Here is a 22,511-nt window from a genome sequence, read left to right as displayed (position 1 = left end):
CACTCATATTCTTCATTGGGATTGTTACGTTCATTCATATTTTCTCAAATAAACATAGAAAAAAGAACAAATATGAGTTGTCCAATGTGTAATGTCGGGTTATACAAAAATTGCTTTACCCTGTATTATACCATGTAAAAAATAGTCCATACAATAAATTTTTATGGAATGATAGATGTGCTTGTCGTAAGTCTATCAATACAGGTGGGACATATGTATCCCACCATTAAGTACGGCCGGGACATATGTGTCCCAGTCTCTAAATAGATAACCGCTTGTCAGAAAAATCCCAAATTCTAAATTTGCCTTATTTGTGACCTATTTCGTCCTTTTAAATAATAAACGGGACAAAAAAAATCATTTTCGTTAAAATTCGTTGTTAAAGGGCTAATGGAGCAAATATCCCTATAAAAGGAATTTAGACTCAAGTAGTACTGAAACCCAACTTTCAACATTCCAATGCGCTCCGGTGATTTATTATACATTCCCACTCAGATGAATTAGAGCCCTCGTGGGTCTGATGCCAAGATAACTACCACTTATGAGTATGAATAGTCTGAAATCACACAAATTTCAATTGAATGCCTGTCAACTACTGAGCTTTCTGAAAAATATTTTATAAAGTAGTAGGCATTTTAAAGCCAGAGCTTTCAGAATTTTTAGTAATTTCGCCAGAAGGTTAAAAGCCTCACCACGTGAGCTGTGGAACGAAGTGTGCGCATGAATTTCTGAATCATTTTTATGTAGCGGTGGGGAAAATAAGTTTAAATGAATTAAAAATAATAAATTAAAGCATAAACATAGCTACCACTGGAATAAAATTTTAGGCAGAAAGTAGGCAGCCCTGCAATTGCAATCAGAAATAATTATTAGGCCGTCGTCCGGAAAGTTCGTGGTTATTTTCAATAGGAAAAAACCCACCAAAAATATTCAAGTGGTAGAATATTTAAACTATAAATGTATATTTCATTTATTTTTAAAATTGAATCATTAAATTTTCTTGATCGCCGCAAAGGTTTAGAAACCTTTTGCATATATAGATGTCTAATACATGTAGGTGAATATCTAAATTGAGGTGGTTGCAATATAAGGAAAATTTAATATTGATTTGATAAGTAGTTTTCTTCCACTTTAATATTTTTAGAGGACCTTGGAGAGCTCAGCCTATCAAATATCAGCAAGACCATTCCGAATGGTAGAATATTTAAACTATAAATGTATATTTCTTTTATTTTTAATATTGAATCATTAAATTTTCTTGATCGCAGCAGAGTAGTATAAGTAGTTTTCTTCTACTTAAATAGTTTTAGAGGACCTTTGAGAGCTCAGCTTATCAAAAATCAGCACGAACATTCCGGACCCATTACGCAGAAATACACTTGTCTGCTGCAATAATAATAAAATAAACGATGGAAAACAAACAATGAACAAACTATGAAAATATGACACAAAAAAACATATAACCTTAACGTATTACATCATAAATTGAAATGCATTGTCGCCTTTTTCCTAATGCTCCTTACGTTGCAGAGAAGTGGAGGCACATTATATTCACTCTAGGGAATTTTAATATAACAAAATCCTTGTTAAGAATATTATTATTAAATTGCTTAAAAACCACAGCTTTTGAAAGTAAAAAACTGATCGCAGATTTGAAATCAGTGGCCGAAAATATCTAAGATCATTAATAAGTGGCATTAGATATCAAAAATCTAATGCCACAAAAAATAAAAATAAAAATTGTTTCAGTGTTATCATACATTTCAAAATCTCTTTAAATTAAGTTTAAAAATTTAGGAACTAAATTTAAAGCACATAAATTTTGCTAGCACTTTAAATACTAACTTAAAATCTAAAGGAAAATTCGTTAAAGTTGATATTTAAATCATTCTGAATCGCTGACCAATTCTTGTTGCAATCTTAATGATTTTGCAAAATTTACGAATTTAAACTCTATTCTTATATTTGGCGAAGATGAAAAATAATGATTTTGACTATCATAACGTTAAAATAATCTGCTTGCTATGATAAGGTGATTTTAAACCTTGACCAAATGTAAATGATTAGCGAATTTCATTGCTACTAGAAAAACACTTCTTTTTAGAGCGTAAAAATTTATAGGTAAATAGGCTAACCAATTAAGTGCCTATGAGTTTATAAACTGTTATTCAAAAAGATATAGACTTGCAGTTTATTTATTTCTTTTTTAACATTTATCTTAGGGAAAAACTAGACATTCCTGATCAACATTATACATATCCATTAACATTCGATGTGTTCGATGTTTTTCAATGTTAATGAGTAGAATCAAAACTTTTTTAAATAAATAGAACTTTTATTTAAAAAAAAATAGAACTTAAGCACATGAAGACTCCAAAGGTGACAACTACTCCGTATTCGACAAAATATTTTTTTTAAAAAAAGGTATTAAACAACAAACTAAACTGATACTTTATAAGCGGCTCAAAGAATGCCTCCTATGACTGAAACCCTCCACACGGTTTTTTATTAGTAGTCCGATCAGACCTTTATGAAGGTAAAAATGTTACAAACGAATTTATCTGAAAATCTTGTAAAAATAAGAAAGTGGTAGCAAATATGTATTTAAAATTTTTTTTTAATTTATGAATATGATTGGTTTGTCTTATTTACTTGTTTCTACAGATTCAATTCTTAAATATATATGATAAATTCCTCTCGAGTACTTTTAGAATAGAATTTGGGTTTATGCGCACAACTGGGTCACTTCTTAAATAGTCTACTTATAAGAAACCGTGTGGGGGCTTTCTGATGCAGGGGGTGATAGCACAACATGGCTAAAAGTGGCTAACCCAATATGTTTTTGAATTATTTATAGGTAGGGGTGAGTAAAAACCTTATAAGTCGAATTTATTAAATCAGGAATCATACATTAAGACTGCCACTCGAAAATATTCATCTGCTGTGGGGTACAAGAGGGCCCTTTTCCCATTCATCTTGTAATACAGATGTTTAAGACACAAAAAAAAAGTTTACATGGCTAGAACCACAAATAGCACTTATTAAAGTAGAAAAGAAAAAAATGGCATGAATGTACAGTAATAATTATATACAACAAAACAAATCTAAATTATTCACAAATTATTATGAGTGAAGAAAGCAAGTTGATCTTAAACTTGAGTTGAATCAAAATATTTCAAAATAATAAACTATAAGTGAGTTCACTCAATAAATAGCTAAAGGTTGTGTTAAAAGTGAGAATTAAATGGTCAGAGCTTTTATATATCTAATACGCAGTGGTATGCAGTAAGAATAACATTGATAGCAGTCGGAGTGAAAAATAAAAATACATTGATATAAAAATCGATATTTTAATATTTAATTAGTTTATTTCTATATTTAAAAGCTGAAATGATAGCCAACTCTAGAAAATATTCAGCCATTGCATATATGCACTACCACTTTTTTCATAAAATTACTTACTACAAAAAAATATCACACAAACATTTTTCTTCACAAAATTAATACAATACGTTGCGTTTTCGCAACAGGATCTGATTTGGGATAAATTAAGATTCGTAGCGCTCGCCATCTTAAATATTTGTTTGAATTTTAAACATGCGTTTTTTCGATTTTTTTTTTCTCTTAAAACTTTTATTTACATAGTGTTATTAGACTTAAAAAGAAAAAAATAAAGGGGTCACTTAACACGTTCATGCCGGAAAAAGTGAAAATACTGGCACGGGAAAAGAGAAAATACTGGTAGAAGAACTATTTCAATATCAGATAATATTCGGGAGGAGTTAATCTATTTTCAACAATAACAATTCACTGTAAGGAAATTTATCACGGCGAAGAAGCAATTCAATATAAAAATTGCATCAGTTAAAAACAATTGGTTGTTTTATTATTCCCGGAAAAAAAACTAAAAAATGAAATTTATTTGTTACCAGTTTTTACTCCGGTGCGCCGCCAAGATGAGAACATCTAGCGTAACCTACCAGTGGGTCACCCCGGCGTGAACGTGTTAATTAGATTAGGAGCGCTTGATAATTTTTGGAACTTCTTCGAATTTTCCTCAAATCAAAGCAATAGAGTAATGAGTTTTGTTTTGAGTAAGTAATTTAAAACAACACGTTTCTCACTTTTTACACTCTTTACATTTTTTTAAAATCTAATCTAATTGCAGTTTTAAAATATAATCTAATTGCACCTACGAATTGTTTAGAAATAGTGGTGGATAAAAATCTACTAAATTGAATTTATTAAACCAAGAATCACAATTAATAAACTACCACTTGAAAATATTTTTTCACTGTCCGGAGCAAGTTGGCATCTCTGTGTATATAAATAAAACTATTTTTTTGTGTGTTCTATATTGCATTAATTTCTTCAAGCCATTTTAGTAATGATAATAATATTAAAAAATTAAAAATTTACTCGAATTATGTGTTTCTAATAATCTTGGCTTCGCCGGTCACCGGTGACCCCCATAGCATTCAACGTGTTAATAACATCTCGAATCTACAGCGCACTGCCACTAGATATGCAGCATATTTAAATACTTTTAAGAAATCTTTCTTTCTTATCAGAGGAAGTTGGTTAAGAGATTGCAAAATGTTAGCTTTGACTTATCCTGCCGTTTGTTCTCTTAAAAAAAAAAGTCTAACATATTTCCGCCTTTGAAACAATCAAGAACTATTTGTTTATCTTCGCTTCACTTGTTTTAGGAAGAAGATGTGTAGATCAATGGAAAATGTAAATCGGTTCCATGTGGGAGGCTAAAAGCTTCAATCATCACAAAACTAAAACAGAGGGAGCGAAAAAAGAAAAGTAAATTAACAAAATTGAGAACACCAAAATTTTTTTTTCAATTACGTCACAGTCTCATGGGCCAATGACCAGACAGCATCCAGAATCAAAACCAGAAGTTCAAGGACGTTCTTACTTCTCCTCGCGCTAGTGACCGAATTTAGTCAAAAAAACAGAAGATCCGCTATTCCAACCTAACAGGTGATTCAGTTAACTTCGACGGATCATTCGAAATCGAATTCGTCTAGTTTTTTTTCTTCTTCACAAGCATGCTGAATTGGATAATTGGAAATTCTATACCGAATAATGATTGCGTCGAAGGTAAGAGGACTGCTCTTAATTTTGGTGTTAAATATGAGTGTGTACATTTAAACAGTATACGTTTTTAGAGGAAGTTTTAATGAGGAAAACTACTATTTTCGGAAATGATAAATATAGCTGTGACCCCTGCCGGCTTAGAGCTTCTCTTTATGAGTGCTGGATTTATAGATTACGCTTTTAATCTTCAGCTGTGATAAGACAATATTCGTTAAAATGAAAGTCGAAAGCTGTACTAATAGAAACAGTTAAGTAATATTATTTCTGTTATAATGATTGTTTATTATACTTAATGTTACGAGATAAGAGCAAAAGCAATTTTTTATTCTTCAAACTAATTATTTATTTATTTAATTAAATTTTTTAATGATTATTTAGCAACCAAAACTTACTGATTTCTAACATTTTAAACATGTCTATTAACAACACTTTTTCAGTGATTACAATCTAGTGATCCTATTCGTCCATTTAAAAATAGTTATTAAATTTTTTAAACACTTGAAGATCGCACAAGGACTATTCTACTAGTATGTAAATATGTAAAAAATTAGTATTTTAGTATTCGAAACGATAAATATAGCCTTGTCTTCCGTCAGCTTAGAGCTGCTCCTTATGAGTGCTGGATTTATAGATAATCTTCAGCTGTGATAAGACAATATTCGTTGAAATGAAGGTCGAAAGCTGTATTAATAGAAACAATTAAGTAATATTTCTATTATAATGATTGTTTATTATGCTCTATGTTATGAGAGAAGTGCAAAGGCAATTTCTTATTTTTCAAATTAATTATTTATTTATTTAATTAAATTATTTTAATGATTATTTAGTCACCAAAACTTAACAATTTCTAACATTTCAAATATGTCCATTAACAACACTTTTTCAGCGATTACAATCTAATGATCCTTTTCGTCCATTTGAAAATTGCTATTAAATTTTTTAAACACTTAAAAAACGCGCAAAGACTATTCTACTAATATGTAATTGTTGTGTAAAAAATATTTCGGTTTTCGAAACGTTAAGCTTTCTTTATGAGTGCTGGATTTGTAGATAATCTTCAGCTGTGATAAGACAATATTCGTTAAAATGAAAGTCGAAAGCTGTATTAATAGAAACAGTTAAGTAATATTTCTATTACAATGATTGTTTATTAAGCTCTATGTTATGAAAGAAGTGCAAAAGCAATTTCTTATTTTTAAAACTCTTTATTTATTTATTTAATTACATTTTTTTTAATTGCATTTTTTTATAATATTATTTAGTCACCGAAACTTACCGATTTCTAACATTTGAAGTACGTCTATTAACAACACTTTTTCAGCGATTTCAATGCAATGAACCTGTTAGTTTATTTAAAAATAATAAATGTTTTAAACGCTTAAAGGACGCACAAAGAATTCTACTAATATGTAATTGTTCTGTAGAAAATATGTTGATACTTTGAAACGATAAATATAGCTTTGATCCCTGTCGACTTTGAACTTCTCTTTATTAGTCCTAGATTTGTAGATAATCTCTAGCTGTGATAAGACAATATTTGTTAAAATGAAGGACGAAAGCTGTATAGATAAAAAACAGTTAAATAATTCTATTATAATGATTGTCTATTATGCTTTATATTTTAAAAGAAATGCATAAGCAATTTTTATTTCTAAAACTATTTATTTTTTTAATTACATTAATCTTTTAAAGTTAGTCCCCAAAACTTGCTGATTTCTAACATTTTAGATTTGTCTATTAACAACACTTTTTCCAGCAATTACAATGTATTGATCTCGTAACGTTCATTTAAGAATAATTATTATATTTTTTGAGACTCCTAAGATTGAATTTGGTAGTTGTATTTTTTAACAGTTGAAGAAACAGATTTTAAAGAATATAATTGTACAAAATATTGAAATTGTGCAAAACTGTTTTAAGAAAAAAATTGCGTAACAGTATCTCACATCTATAATATCACAAAAAAAATTGCTCAATATCATTGCTTCATAATATCAAGAAACTTTAGCAAATGCTATATTAAATTCATTTCTTCTAAATCCATTAAAAATTCTTGTAAAAATTACAATCGTCGAAAATATTGAAATTGTGCAAAACTGTTAAAAAAGAAATTAGCATATCGATATATCACACGCACATCTATAAACATATTATGACAGAAAAAATATTGTTCAATGAATACTCTTAATCCAAGAAACTTTGACAAATGACGCATTAAATTTATTTCTTCAAAATTCATTAAAATTTCTTGTAATATTCATTAAAAATTATTACAAAAAAATGTAATTGTACAAAATATTGAAATTGTGCAAAGCTGTTATAAGAAAGAAATTGCATATCAATATGCATATGCAATCAATATGCATATGCAATTGCATATCAATACATCTATAAACATAATATGACAAAAAAAATCATTCAATAAATATTCGTAATATCAAGAAACTATGACAAATGCTACATAAAATTCATTTCTTCTAAATTCATTAAAAATTCTTGTAGAGATTATAATTGTCGAAAATATGGAAACTGTGCAAAACTGTTAAAAGAAAAATTTGCATATCGATATTATCACACGCACATCTATGAACATATTATGACAAAAAAAATTATTCAATGAGTATTCATAATATCAAGAAACTTTGACAAATGATACATTAAATTAATTTGTAAATATTTCAATTAATTTAATGACATAACTGAATAAATTTAGTTTTGGAATTTATAAATTAATATTATTTTAAAAATCCTTGTAAAGTTTATGTAAACCATTGGTAGGAAAACTATACTTCTGTCAAGTGTTATAATTCAGGATGCTCCTTAAACTGAGTCTAATTTATACATTTTAGAATTCTTGTTAAAAATGAAATAAAAAAGCATACTCATTAGATATCGCAGATTAATATTCAATCAAAGACATAACCGGAACCGAAATTTGTCGAATCACTAATGAAGAAGGTGGAAGGAAAAATATCAAAACTAGTTTGATTACCTGATGAAATTTTGCTGTCCGATTATCGTCTTTTATCTATTTATTAATATTTTCTTGTCCTTTTTCCTCACTAGTTAATTGTTAGATTTCGATAGCGTTTTTGCTTTTTTATTCTCTTAAATGTTTAGTTGCCACCCCTAAAGTGTATATATTTCCCTTCATTTTTAACAAGCAACGAAGAAAAGAACCACATAAATAATGCTTAAAAGACTAAGTATCAAATAATAGGCTTGGATAATTTTAGTTCCGCCTTTCACTGTATTAAATCCTTAAATTTCTATTGCATAATCTCCTTCTCTTAACCCTTTCGCGCCGACTGTCACAAATACGTGCCAGTATAAAACCGTATCGACCAGGGTAAAAAGATAAAACTGGTAATAAAAGTAATTCTTTAGCAGTTTATATGTGGGCGGAGTTAGAATTGTTTGATTTATTTAATTCTCCATTACTTTGTTCAAAATAAAACTATTTAGTTATACTTTGAATTAACATTGATTATATATATATGTTTAAACTAACAACAATTAAAGTAAAAGCAAAGTAAGTCTGTCAAATTAGCAACGACTACATTTAAGTTACCGTTTTTTATTTAATTACAACTTGATTCTGATTTTGTACGAGTGCTTTTCTGAATCACCCGTCCCCAAGGGGTTAAATATTGATTAGACCACTACAGAGTATCATACCTGCCAACTTTTAATCCCTTCCATTATCATTTTTCCCAGTGGTATTAAAATGGAATTAAAACTTCAATTTTATGCAAACAAATACGTTGCATTTGAGAAAACTTAAGTTGACAACCATGAACCATTAGAACCATTAGAAATTAACCAAATCTCGGTGCGCTGCCGCGAAGCATGATGGTACCGCATATTAATACATGTGCTTAATTTTTGAAAGAATAGTGGTGATCAAAATCATTTAAAAATTAAGTTTATAAAAGAAAAAAATGGTATATATTTACTACCACTTTAATTATGAAAATAAAATCTTTCGGAAAATCCGCAAAAGTTGGTAAGTATGGAGTATGCTTTTTTCGCCCTTTTTTATGAGATTCAAAGAATTTATTAAAGACGACGGTCATAACTAAACACCATGCGCGAATGTGTAGTTGTGTATAAATTGGTTAAAAATTGAATATATTCTTTAAGTAAAAGTTACCGAGAAAGAAATACATATGAGAACAACGCAAAAACAAACAATTACAGTGTGAGTTCTTTAGTAAAAAATTATGTATTTTTTCGGTTATGGCTCTTATTTCAACATCCCTCCATAAACATAAATTTTGATGATTAAAGAGGGAAAATTCAATGTCTTCCACACAGGCAAGTGAGCCGAGATAGCATGATCGGTAGGGCGCTGGGCCCATGTCCGAGAGTTTGTGGGTTCGAACACCGCCAGCCGAAGATTATCCGTGTAGTTAAGTGACTGATGCACGTTAAATCTGTCGAGTCGCAAAATTCCTCCATGTTCCCATAACAAATCAAAACCTCTGGGGGTACTGGATTGGCGATCGTTCTCTGATTCAGGTCAAAATTACGATCTGTGGATGAATGAATGGATGTATGAATGGGTCCGCCCTATAAACGGGTGCGACGTATGGTGCGGCAGAAGTCGAATTCTTGGCCATAGATGGCGCCACTGGAAAACAAAAACAATCACACTGCCTAAACAAGCATACGTCAACAACAGGCAAGCGAGGCATTGCTTACGATTTATTTTTTACTCTGATTTGAATGATATTNGGTAAGTTTCATAAAATTCCATGTGTAATTTCTTGAGTTATCGCGATTTTTGTGAATTTTCCTTAATTTATGATAACCAGTGTAGTTTAGAAGTTATATGGGTTTTATGTACAAAAAGTACAATTTTGTATTTGTACCTGTTTACGCATCTGACATTACTATCTAGAGAAGCAAGGCATTGTTTCCTATGTATAATTTTTTAAAGTTGAATCGAACGAAGCTTTTCAAGAGTAAACAGAATCTATGTTTAAAAGTGAAAAACACTTTATGCGTAAAAAGTATTTTGATTGGTATGTACTTATATACACTTTTTATATTGCTATCTGGAGGCTATCTGAATATGTAATGTAAATTTTCCGATTTAATGTTCCATGCTGAATTAAATTAAATAAAATTCAGATCGATAAGATAAATAGCTTTGAAATAATATGGAAATTCTTTATAATAAGTACAATTCGAAATATAGTATTTTTTATGTAAAAAAATCATTTCAACTTTTGCAATACTAGATTCATTTTTTTTTCTTTTTTTTTTCATTCGATTAAGCGAGAAAAATTACTTACGACACAAAACCTCATTTTGCTGTACAGCAATGAAAGATGCGTATAAAAGTATGAAATGTGAACATTTTCTTTCAGAAAACTTCAAACTGACACTTGTTTATTAATTAATTTTAAAATAACATATTTGTTTTTTAGAAGTTTAACTTTGCTTCGATCCCTTTCCACAAAACAATCCTTAACAACTGTTGCTAACAGCTAATAAAATCCCAAAATATTCAGGAAATAAAAGAATTGGTTATATAAGAGACGAGGTTCTATAAAACTTTAAAAAATCCACAGGTCTCTTTAGTTTACTTCGAACTTTCCCTCTTCATTATGTTCAGGAAGATCTTTTTCATCCATCCTATTAAAATAATTTACGTCACTAGTGTTGGCATTACTTTCCGATTCTCTGTAATCTGATACAAAATATTTAACTATCTTACCAAAATTGAAGAGTTTAACCCGTAATATTCACAAAATTGATCCATCTTCTTTGAGAGGAGACTTTTAAAACTGCAATTACGAAAAAAAAATGAGGATTTCTTTGAGAACTCCCACCTCTTTTTCGGATATAATAGAGATGTAATAAAAATTATCATAATAATATCCACAACAAAAAAGGTTTTAAAAGTATTCCGCCCTAAATCAATAAATTAAACTAGCGTTTTAGTTCAACCAACCCATTTGTGATGAATCTGCTGATCTTATAATATAAATTTTGAGTTGAAGATATAATAAACTTGAGTGCAAAGAATGATCCCCTCCAAAACAAAAAATTTTCCCCCACCAAAAAAAAATTTTGAAACCCAACCCACCACCCAAAAAATTCCCGGTCCCCTCTAACTAAATCTTTAGCTGTGAATGTGCTTCTCTTATTTGTTATATTATGTAATTGATAAAGTGCGCGCTAATGATTGCATTATAAATTTTAACTGGAAAAATATCCCCTACCAAAGAAGAATTTATAAATAATCCTTTCAAATATTAAAAAATACCACCTTAATTAATCAAAAATGTTCTTTAAAATCTAATTTACAGTTTAAAAACTACAAAATTATATAAATTATTCCAAAAATAAGCACACACACCCCCCCCCTAGAATAGCTATGGAAACTTGATATCTCTCGGTGCCCCCTGTGGGCATCCCTGGTTACGGATAATTTACTCTTTTCTAAGAGAAAAATAAAAGTGAAATGTTTTTACCAAAACATTTTAATTTTTACCGAAACATGTTTGGTCTTTTCTGAAAAGTGGCAGCCCTAGGCTCTAATCAAAAAAGTTTTACCAGGAAAAAATATCGTACGGGGTAATATCTACAGAGAAGTCGAAAATTCCGTGAAAGATTTCTTTTACTAAATAAATTTTGAAGCCCGAGACGTAAAAAAAAATATATATATAAATGAAAATAAAAATCAGGAAACGTAAAAAAATTGTGAAAGAAGTAAGACTTTAATTGTTTTATAATCATTTAAAATATCGAAAAATGCTGTATTGATGATGAGGGGAAAAAAGAATTTAATACGCTTATAGCTCCAATCTCGCCTGCGGCCATAAAACGAAATACAAAACAATTTCATTCTCGTTTGCAACCGGCAAAGCAAAGAGAGAGAGAGAAACCGGTATGACAAATACCACTGCCTTAGTTCTTGATCTCATAACTGCCATTTTTACTCTCGGAAATTCCCATTAAAAATTGGGACATCTAATTTTGAATACAGATAAAAGGTCATTGATGACTCGGTTCCGTGTTCAATTGTTGGAAGAAAATAACTATGAAGTGCTTATTATTAAATGTTTACGAACGTCGAAGAGTATTTATGCGAATGGAATTATTTTGTGCTTGATGAAACATCGAGGCGGAACTTGTTATAGTTGAAATCATCGCAGCACACTTGGCTTTTATGTTAGGACATGCGAATAAGTATGCATGTGTATGATATTGGGTCTAACGTAAAGTTCTTTCATGCTTCATTGTAGTACTGTAATGCTAAAGGTTCTTTAATAAAAGAAAGTGGTAATGTTCTTAACACGTTGAATGCCACGCTAATTTTACTTGGCTACATTTAATACACCTGTGACCACCAGTATATGTTCTTGTACAAATAAAATGCATCTATATGAAAAAAAATTTTACCCGAAGTCTAAATGTTAAAGCTGCATCTTTAAAAAAATTAAATAAATAAAAATCCTATTAGCTTTAACGTAAACTTACTGCAACAGTTATTTTATAAACATACTGCGACAGTTATATTTTCTTGTAGTAAACCTGTAAGCTGACTAATTTTAACATTAGCAGATTTCAGTTGGAACATTGTCTGTATAAAAAAAGAAATCAGTATTTAATATTCAGTATTTCGTCCGTTATTCGACAAAAATATAACGGTAAATGGCAACACTAAACAACGCTATCCAAATATATGGGAAATATAATCTCATTTTACAAATCAGCAGTGTTTCCCTTCTCATTAAGTTTGTGTTAAAAGAGACCTTGCAAAATTTTAACAACTATAAGGGAATCAGAGTAATTAAATGTCAAACTATGAATTTACAATATTTGCAGCTATCTTCACTTTTTTGTTTGTAACTTGTTATTGTTCACTTTTTTGTTGTCTTTTACTGCCTGCATTGGGAAATAAGACCAAAAATAAAAAAATCTTTTAAGAGTGAAATCTAATGTCCTGCAAGTTTAAATGACAGAAATACCTTGCATAATTAATGCTATTTATTTAGTAAATTTATTAAATACGGTATACGATGTCCCGCAAACTTCTAAGATATTTAAACTCTAAGGTATTCATCATAATTACGAATTGCATAAGAACCCATTATGACTATAGGAACCATGTTTTATAAGCTCGCGATATGAAGTTTAATTCTCAGTGGAGAATTTGCAATTTAAAAGGTGCTTGGCGACAATAAACGATTAAGGACCTCTGCCCTATCATGAATGAATTCCTTCTATAAACAAGATGATTGCAAAAACGTGAGGCAAATTTGGTGGGGAAATAGAGCACATCATAAGAATAAGGAATTGCATGGGAACCCATGACCGGAAATGTCATTGTACGCCGCTAGGAACGCTTCCCTATTATGAACTGTTTCTACATGTGCCTTTGAACAGATACTTTTTTTTTACTTATATTATCTTAATCTCATGTTTATTTTTTATTTCCTATTGATTGTTGTCGAAAATTTCATTCAAATAGGCTCAGAAATAGTTTTTTATTGAAATTTAGCGATTTAGCTTGCTTGTCCAGTTAGTCGCCAAATCATTAAAGTACGATAACAAAACTAATACTGAGCCAATTTAAATGCAATTTTCGACAACAATTGTTAGGAAACATTAAAAGTAAGATAATTTAGATTAATAAAAGTACCTGTTCAAAAGCAGACGCAGAGACTTTTTATAAAAGCTAAGCGCCTCTAGCGGCGTACCATGACATATCCGATCTTGGTTTCCTATGCAATTATCAATGTACGATACTTCCTTGATATATTTGTACCACGATTGATTATAATCAATCTATATTTTTTTCCTTCTCCAAATATATTTAGGATGTTTTTGTTTTTTTTCTAGTTTCGTTCTTGTGTCTCTTTCTCGTCTAATTTATGTCTTTTATTATCTAATAGATTTGCTTTATCATTTTTTTCCGAACTTTAAATTTAAACTATTTATAATTGCGCAAATGTTACAATGCCATGGTATTTTAAACCGATATCTACATGCGCACAAAGGCTATTTATCATTCGCAAGACCTTTATTTATTAATTTTTTTGTTGTTGTTGTTGTTGGAGTGTTATCAATATATTTGCCTACCTCACATGCATAACTGGCAACACTTTCATTGTTCGGGCAACGTTTTTCCTACTATCGATGAGATAACAATTGCATTGATAAAAAGTCATACGTATCATTAATGTTACTTAATTGTTAAATATTCAACACAATATTTAGTTACAAGATAAAAAAAAATTAATGCTCCGCATAGAATTTCCAATTTTATAGGTGCTACGCAGCTAAAACAGTTTGGGAATCTCAGCCTTTAAACTTTGAGTTGTAACAAAATTTGAATTTAAATTATCTCCTTTAAGAATAAACTAGCCTCATAAAGAACGAGATGTCTGTGACAAGTGACGTAGTGTGGTGCCTCTATCCTGATTGGTTGTTGAAACGTGGCATTTGCTTACGTTAGCAACTAATCCATTCTATTTGGAGTAAACCAAGCCCGTTAAGTATCAGTTCTCTTAAGTGACACGTACTAGATTCTTTCACAAAGATTTCAATTCTTTAATTTATATTTCTAACTTAACACAAAGACAAGCACGCAACCTTATAAAACATAAACAAACTAATTTTGCATCGAATTTACCAGGTACACAAAAGAAAAATATATCATACTTACAACAAAATGCATAAAAAAATAATGTATCTAAGTTAAGTAAAAGATGTGAACGAAAAAGAATTATATCTCAACATATTCTATGTGTGATACGACGCTGTATTTACACTTTAATTAACATTTTGACTTATGTGGTGAAACTTAACTTTAACACGCCGTTTTCCTTACAAACGATCAGCTGGCCCTGACATTATAGGTTGCACGTGTGGGTATATGTGATCTTCTTCTTCTTGAAGTGCAAGCACCCAATTCATTTTTTAGCGTATTATTTTTTTTTTAAAAATCCCATATCCAATAGAGTATATCCTTTTTTTAAAAAAAGCTACCGTCGATATTGATTTTAAAAAAAAATTCTAGCTTTTAAAATCTCATAATTCAAGAATTATAACACGAAACAAAATGATACGCATATTTCTAAAGTAAAATTTAAAGAACTTTCTGATATCCAAATGTTACGGATCAAACATCACGGAAAGAAAGCTTTAACATTTTCATTTCAAAATTGATTTTTTTAAGACTTTGTTTTTTTAATTTTGTGCAATGAAGAAAGCTGATTGTAGAAAAATTATGATTTTCTTTTCCAGCTACATATTTTAAGATTAAACAGAAATTTGGCTATTTTTAAGTTTCGAAATAGTTGTGAAGTAATAGAAGTAGCGGACTGAGTAAAAATTGGCAATTTCGACGAAAACTTCGATTTTATTATTGTTATCCATATTTAAACCAAACTTCATTTAGCTTTTTAAACTCCTTTAAATTTTTTATCTCTGATTTTTAGAAATGAAGTTATAATTGTTTTCTCATATCCTCAGCGACGAAACTAAAATGCTTTGCTTCAAGTACATAGACCCTTATTTCTTTTGAATAAATTATATTAAGACAAATAAATTTATTTTCAGAAATTAAATTTGAAATTATTAATTTTTTATTGTCGGAATTCTCTTGCATTTTAAATGCATTTTTTGAAAAACGATGATTTCGATTTAAAAAAATTTTATGCTAACACACATTATAAAAAAAAGTTTATTATAGAATTCTTTGAAATTTCAATTGCAAATTTTGTATAATTTTATCGATGTTTTGAACTAAAAGCTAAGGTCTAAAGTATGGTTGTTGCTTTTTATGATTTTAGAAAAATGTGGAATATTTCTTTAAAAATTCGATATTAAACAATCTATTTTACTTCTTTCTTTTTTTAATGTCTTTTAAGATATTAGTGAAAAGCACAGGTAATCACATTATTGATCTAGAAAAAATTTTATTTTAAAATTTATGCAGTACAATTTGTTGTAGAGCTACTAGCGTGACATCGAAAATTTGAATCTGTAGTTTTCCAGCTCAAACTTTTCATAAATTTTTAAACAATTCTTTAAATTTATAATTTCAAAACCCCTGTTTATCAAACATAAAATTGAAATTTTAATTGAGCCTCTTAAAAAAAATTATGTTGAAACCAGTCAGATATTTTAAATTTCAACATTTGTGTGTAGTGAACTAAAAATTGCAATTATTCTCATCTTTTGGAAAATAATATGAAGAAACAATTTGTTTTCGTTTAAAATTCAGACAATTTTAAACAGGGGACATGATGTTAATATTTATGCAATGTAAACTTGTATTAACAGATTTTTACATTCCATCACTGCATTTTATTCTCAAGTAAGGCTCTTTCTTATCTGCTTTCAGTCGTTTGGCATATAGCCCTGGATACGTAGATTAAGTAGCCACCATTTTGGTGATTGCAACTTTTAAAGTAAAAATACGGAGTTTCTATTCTTAAATGCCACTTTTTATTAATTAATATTTTCATATTCTTGAAGATAACTTAAATATTTACTTTTTATTCTTTTTTTTCCGCTGAAATATTATATTTTATTTTCATTTCATTCCGTGAAAATATTAAGTTAAAACTTTCTCATTTCGTCTTTTATAATCTGCTATAATTTTTTTTTTCTCAACTCTTAGAAATTTTTTGCAGTCGATTTTTCAGAAGGTTCAAAGGGTGGTATGATTCGTGATTTAAATCATTATAGGCATTATTAAGAGTGTTCAAAGAAAAAATAAATTTTTCAAAGAAGTACAAATCATTTTTTTTTCTTAATCAATGCCAATTGTTATTTGGTCTTTTGTAATAAACAATTGCTAAATTTTCAGTACAGTTAACTGAATTTGAAATGAAATTTAAGATGCAAATAACATAATCGAAAAACATTTCAAAATTACTGTTTAATTTTTAAAATACTAAATAAAATAAAAATGTATTTGTCAATTAAAATATAAAACATATTATAAATATTAAACCAATAAATTTACTTGACAAGCAGTAATATTTTTGAAAAAATTTCACATTTTTTTCAAATCACAATAATCTTGTCTTTAATTGTATTATGTTATCTTATTGGTGCTTCAAAAAAAAAGAGTTAAAACTATTTTATTTATTTCACTACGATTGAGCTATATTATTTGAATATTTATAATATTGTATGGTAAATATTTTATTTTAATAAATAATTCTATATTTCAAAAAGAAAAAAGCATTATATTTTTATAAATTGGATAAAGTAAAACAATCAAGATGCGATGTATAATAAAATGAAAAAATAAATATATATTTTACTGAATTAGAACAAAGGTATTTAAATTCTATTCAATTTGATTCTTATAATATTCTACATTTTTTTAATGAGTAATAATGTAATAACATATCTTTAACGAGGAAAATACTTGCCATAATTGTTAGTTTATTGAAATAGACACATTATTTTTTTATAAAATAAAATAAATCAATTACAATTTTTCAATGTAGACATTTCTAGGGACTTTTCTTTAAAACTAATTCCTTATCCCAACCATCGTGTATAAGTTCTTTGAAATCAGCAGACTATGTGGTAGCTGAAACAGTCTTGGAAGGCTAGCAAGCTAGCATATATACATTTAAATAATTTATATGTTACGGTAGTCAAAATAACTTTTACCCGCATGTATTTAAACTGTAATAAATTAACATTATATAAATTTTGTTCACAACCAGTTAGAATTTATAAATTACAGAAAACTTATATAAATGGTAAAATTACGCCAAATTTAAACATAAATCACATTAATAAAACTTCCTACAATATTAAGCCTGTTCACACATCGCCTCGTCAGCATAACATCAGCGTAGGGATACACCGGAAGATTTCTAAATTTCTTCCGGTTTTAGGAAGCTTGTTATTGTTTACATTTAGTCAACCACTTATGGATGGTGTTTTCTACACTGGGGTACGCTGCAAGCTCGGTACCGCCTAAATTTCCGGTTACTATTTCCGTTGTATTTTAAAGCCATTTGGCATCATTGTGTTTTGATATTCTTGCAAACAATGTATTTGATTACTTATTACTTGTGTTTACAATGCTAACAATACTGGTGTTTACAATACTAAAAGTGTTAACACTAGCGTAAGAAGGTGCACAGCTTGCAACAAGAACAAACAGTAATAAACTTATGGAAAGAGGCCATATCAAGACTGCCAAAAAAGCGAGTTATTCAAAATCTAGCAACCATGTCACCTTTTTTAATAGTAATATATCTCTAAAAAACTAAAACAAATTTTCACTTCAAACTCACCAGAATTACATATTAACATTAATATCTTATGAAATATGGATGATTTGAGCTCAGAAATTATCTAATTTATTTCTTTTATTGAAAACAAAATTATCCGTTTAAAAGCATCGCCTATCAGAATAACGTGTAGTAAGCAGCTGCAAACTTTTTAACCGGAACTAGAGTAGGTGCCGAGCTCGAGATTGTTATTGATTACATTTCTATGGATGGATGATCGTGTAAAGCTAAGGGTGGTGGCACTAGTGAAAATTGCTCTTTCCAGACTTCCGGGTTACTGCTTCCGATATATTTTTACGCCACAGATTGAAAAAACGTGACATCATATTATTGCATCATATCTTTTGCAGTATTTCACATGTACCGAGTTCTTTCTTTCAGCCTTTAAACTTCAGCATTATATTAATATTCATATTAATATTAAAATCATTAGAATATTTTCTAATTAGGCTAACTTAAAAAGATATTTTTAAAGATATTTTTGGCGACATTTTATTCAAATGTAGCCAAATAAGGGATAAAATACAAAACATGGCAAACCTTAAGAATTATTCACAATGAGATATTAACTTTCCAAAATTTTTTTTGGCCTTACGACCTCTGAGAATCAATACATTTCTGAAAGCTCTTATGAATGGTACAATTATGTTTAGATTTGAACCCAAATTACAATAACAAAACTGCATAGAATATTAGGCTTGTTCACACATCGCCTCGTAGTCATAACATAAGCGGAGGGATACACCAGAAATTTTCTAAATTTCTTCCGGTTTAAGGACGCTTGTTATTGTTTACATTAGACCACCCATCCATTGAAAACACCATCCATAAGCGTTTAGAACATTTGTCATTTAATTATTTCATATCAAAGTTAAAAACTTTCTTTTTTTTCTTCTTTTTTTTTAGATATCTGAAAATGAGCAGATTTTTTAAATTTCCTATTAGTTTTGGAGTTATTAAGTTCCTATTTTTCCCAAACGAATCTAAATCCAATACAATATTTTAACTTTTTGCCGCTTTGTCGGTAATCCGTCGCACTGTGGGTAGATGAACAAGCAGATCAAGCTTTAATCGCAAAGTAATCTGTAAAAAATTCTGGAAGAAGCTCTAAGAGTTAGCGAGTGATCACAAACAAAATGCGTAACATCTATTAGTTATATACTAAATAAAGCATGAAATTTTAAACATTAAACAAGACTAAAATAAAAAGAAGCGTACGGATTCTAGGCTGCCATACTTTCAGGGGGAGGGGGGGAAGTTTTTTCATAATTTATTTAATTCTAGAAAAATTAAACTTAAATCCTCTTAAAATATAATACTTTATTTATTGTAGTTGTTGTAATTAATTTACGTCGCACTAGAGCTGCACAATGGGCTACTAGCTGGGAAACATCCCTGAGGATGATCCAAAGACAAGCCATCACAATTTTGATCCTCTGCAGAGGGGATGGTACCCCTGCTTCGGTAGCCCAGCGACCTGCACGCTAAGTCGAGCACTTTACGGTAGAACAGTTTAACGAGGAACAATACCACACACCCTCGGTTCGTAAGCAAACTGATCCAAGTGGTCACCCATCCGCACACTGACCGCAGCCAGTGATGCTTGACTTCGGTGATCTGCTGGGAACTGTGTGTTTATTTATTGATGTTGTTGTTGTTAATTTACGTCGCACTGGAGCTGCACAATGAGCTATTGGCGACGGTCTGGGAAACATCCCGGAGGATGATCCGAAGACATGCCATCACAATTTTTGATCCTCTGCGGAGGGGAGGGCACCCTCGCTTCGGTAGCCATTTATTGAAAAACAGGTTTTATAATTATTAGGCTATTTTAAATGCCTTTTTTTTAAAGTCCCGCAGTGGACTGATCGTTAAGACACGGTTCCCAGCAGATCACCGAAGTCAAGCATCACTGGCTACGGTCAGTGTGCGGGTGGGTGACCACTTGGATCAGTCTGCGTAGGGACCGAGGGTGTGCGGTATTGGTCCTCGTTAAACTGTGCTACCGTAAAGTGCTCGACTTCGCACGCAGGTCGTCGGGCTACCGAAGCGGGGGTGCCATCCCTTCCGCAGAGGATCAAAATTGTGATGGCATGGCTTCGGATCATCTTCCGGGATGTTTCCCAGACCGTCGCCAATAGCCCATTGTGCAGCTTTAGTGCGACGTAAAGTAACAACAGCAACAACAACAAATGCCATTCTCACTGAATGCGGTTCACGCACTTCCGTTAGCCGTACAGAAATATAGTGAATTTTTCGTGGGAAAATATTTGTCTCCAATCAACTCATTTTCCCTCGATGGTGAACCGAAATCAATAAAAATGGCCCTTTAAAAAACATTTTGAATCAAGTACGAATTCACACTGGATACTAAGAAATCGCGTATGCAAATATGGCGATACGAACGAGAACCTTATTGGTGAAATATGTTATCAGGGTAAAAATTCACCATTTAAATTCTTGCTCGCATTTCCGTATTCAAATATGTAATTTCGTTTCGTTGCATCCACTCTAAATGTCCCAAAATAATCACAGCATCTGCGATAAAACCTTTCGTTTTCGCGTTGACAACGAGAATTAAGCTATTTAAACACTTTTTGCCATTCACCTATTACACTTATCGATTAAATTAACGACGAAATTGGCAACATTGGTTTGTTTTTGTTTCGGTCTCGATTTGAAAGGATAATATGATCGTTACAAGTAATCTGGGAACTTTATCTCCAAATTTTTTATTGAAATAGCTGCTATTTATTTATTGAGGGATAAATCAATAAAGTAATCCTATTAATGATGTATTAAATTAAATTCTTCGATGTCCTCTAAAAAGTAATTATGTTATCTATCTTCAAATTACAACAAACAAACAGCTGCTTGTGCTATTTATGACATTAGAGACTTAATACTATGTTAATTTATTTCTATGATCTTATGTTTGTTTAAATTCAAAAAGCAATATCATATCTGCATGGGGCAGAAAGAATAACTTATATGAAGATAGCACTTTTAAGTTAAAAGCTGCTCATAAGGAGATCCTTATAAATAAACCTTTTGATTCTGTTACATTCTAATTTCTGCAGATATATTATTATATTGACCCAGAGCATATATTTGTGTTATCTCTCTGGTTTTTTTCTTTTTTTTCTAAAGCAATATGTTGTGAATAAATTTTCTTAAGTAATAATATTTAGAATTAAAATTGCTCTGTGATGTAAAGGACACAATTTTGAAATGCCTTTCTTAATTTTTAAAAGCACTCTTTTGAATTTTAACTACTTAATAGTGATGCTTTATAAGTTTTAAAAATTTTTAAAAGAAGTTCATAATGTCATACTTGTAAAGGAGGAGATTTTCTGGGGATATTTCCGTATCGGGGAACTGTCGCGCCAACTACAATCGCCAAGGTGCCAAATAGATTTTAAACTCGAAAATTTTTTTAAAGAAAACATGTAGATGTTTGCCTGGGAAGTAGCTAGGAGTTATACCTTTCGAGTTGGTCCCTTTCTGTGATTTTTTTTTTTTTAAAGTTTTTTTTGAGTTGTTGTTTTCTTTTTTCTTGGATATTCTTCTGCCACAGATCACAATACGAAAATTTCCCCGTTTCTACGTTATTTTACATTTTTTTCTTCAAAATAAATACACATCTAATCATAATAATCGTAATTTACATAAATACCATTTAAAATGTAGTTAAGTGAGAAGATTTCCATATTGTGATCTGCGGCAGAATAATTGCCGAGTCTTGGTAAATTCTGGGCTGCAGCCCACAATAGACTGAAAAAATTATAGTAGAGGACCAACTCATAGCCATCTCCCGTCAAACCTCGACATGTTTGTTTGTTTTTTTAATTGCTTTTTTAAAACCTATTTGGTGACTGATCAGGATACAGAAATATCCCCAGTTACATTTAAATATAAAATATGAAATATTGTTTATAACATTTATTTTGTTTCTGAACTCCACATATATGTTTATATGATGCGGCACGACATGTACCAAGAGTTATTATAAAACGAGGAAAATTATCACTTTGTGAAAAAATAGCGGAGGCAGGGTTTGACTTGTCTTATACCTGCATTTATGATTGTCACCTGGGTTCCAATTACTATGAG

General features: G+C 30.1%; 1 protein-coding gene across 6 annotated transcripts in view; it reads left to right on the top strand.

Moving 5' to 3' along the window:
• The first annotated feature begins 4,683 nt into the window (after positions 1-4,683).
• Positions 4,684-22,511, top strand: part of LOC107455357 (alpha-tocopherol transfer protein-like) — a 33,457-nt gene continuing 15,629 nt past the window's right edge. Inside the window, exon 1 of one of the 6 annotated variants that reach the window (XM_043051776.2) lies at positions 4,684-5,112. In XM_043051776.2, the coding sequence (XP_042907710.1) occupies positions 5,061-5,112 (52 nt within the window). In that variant the 5' untranslated portion in view covers positions 4,684-5,060. Of the gene's footprint in view, positions 5,113-21,041; positions 21,228-22,511 lie in introns of those variants that run through there. The other 5 variants (XM_016072882.3, XM_043051780.2, XM_071186010.1 and 2 more) reach the window with 5 other exon arrangements.

Source organism: Parasteatoda tepidariorum, chromosome 9 (assembly GCF_043381705.1).
Source record: "Parasteatoda tepidariorum isolate YZ-2023 chromosome 9, CAS_Ptep_4.0, whole genome shotgun sequence".
In the NCBI taxonomy this organism is placed as follows: Eukaryota; Metazoa; Arthropoda; class Arachnida; order Araneae; family Theridiidae; genus Parasteatoda; species Parasteatoda tepidariorum.
This window is presented reverse-complemented; position numbering and strand designations above follow the sequence as displayed.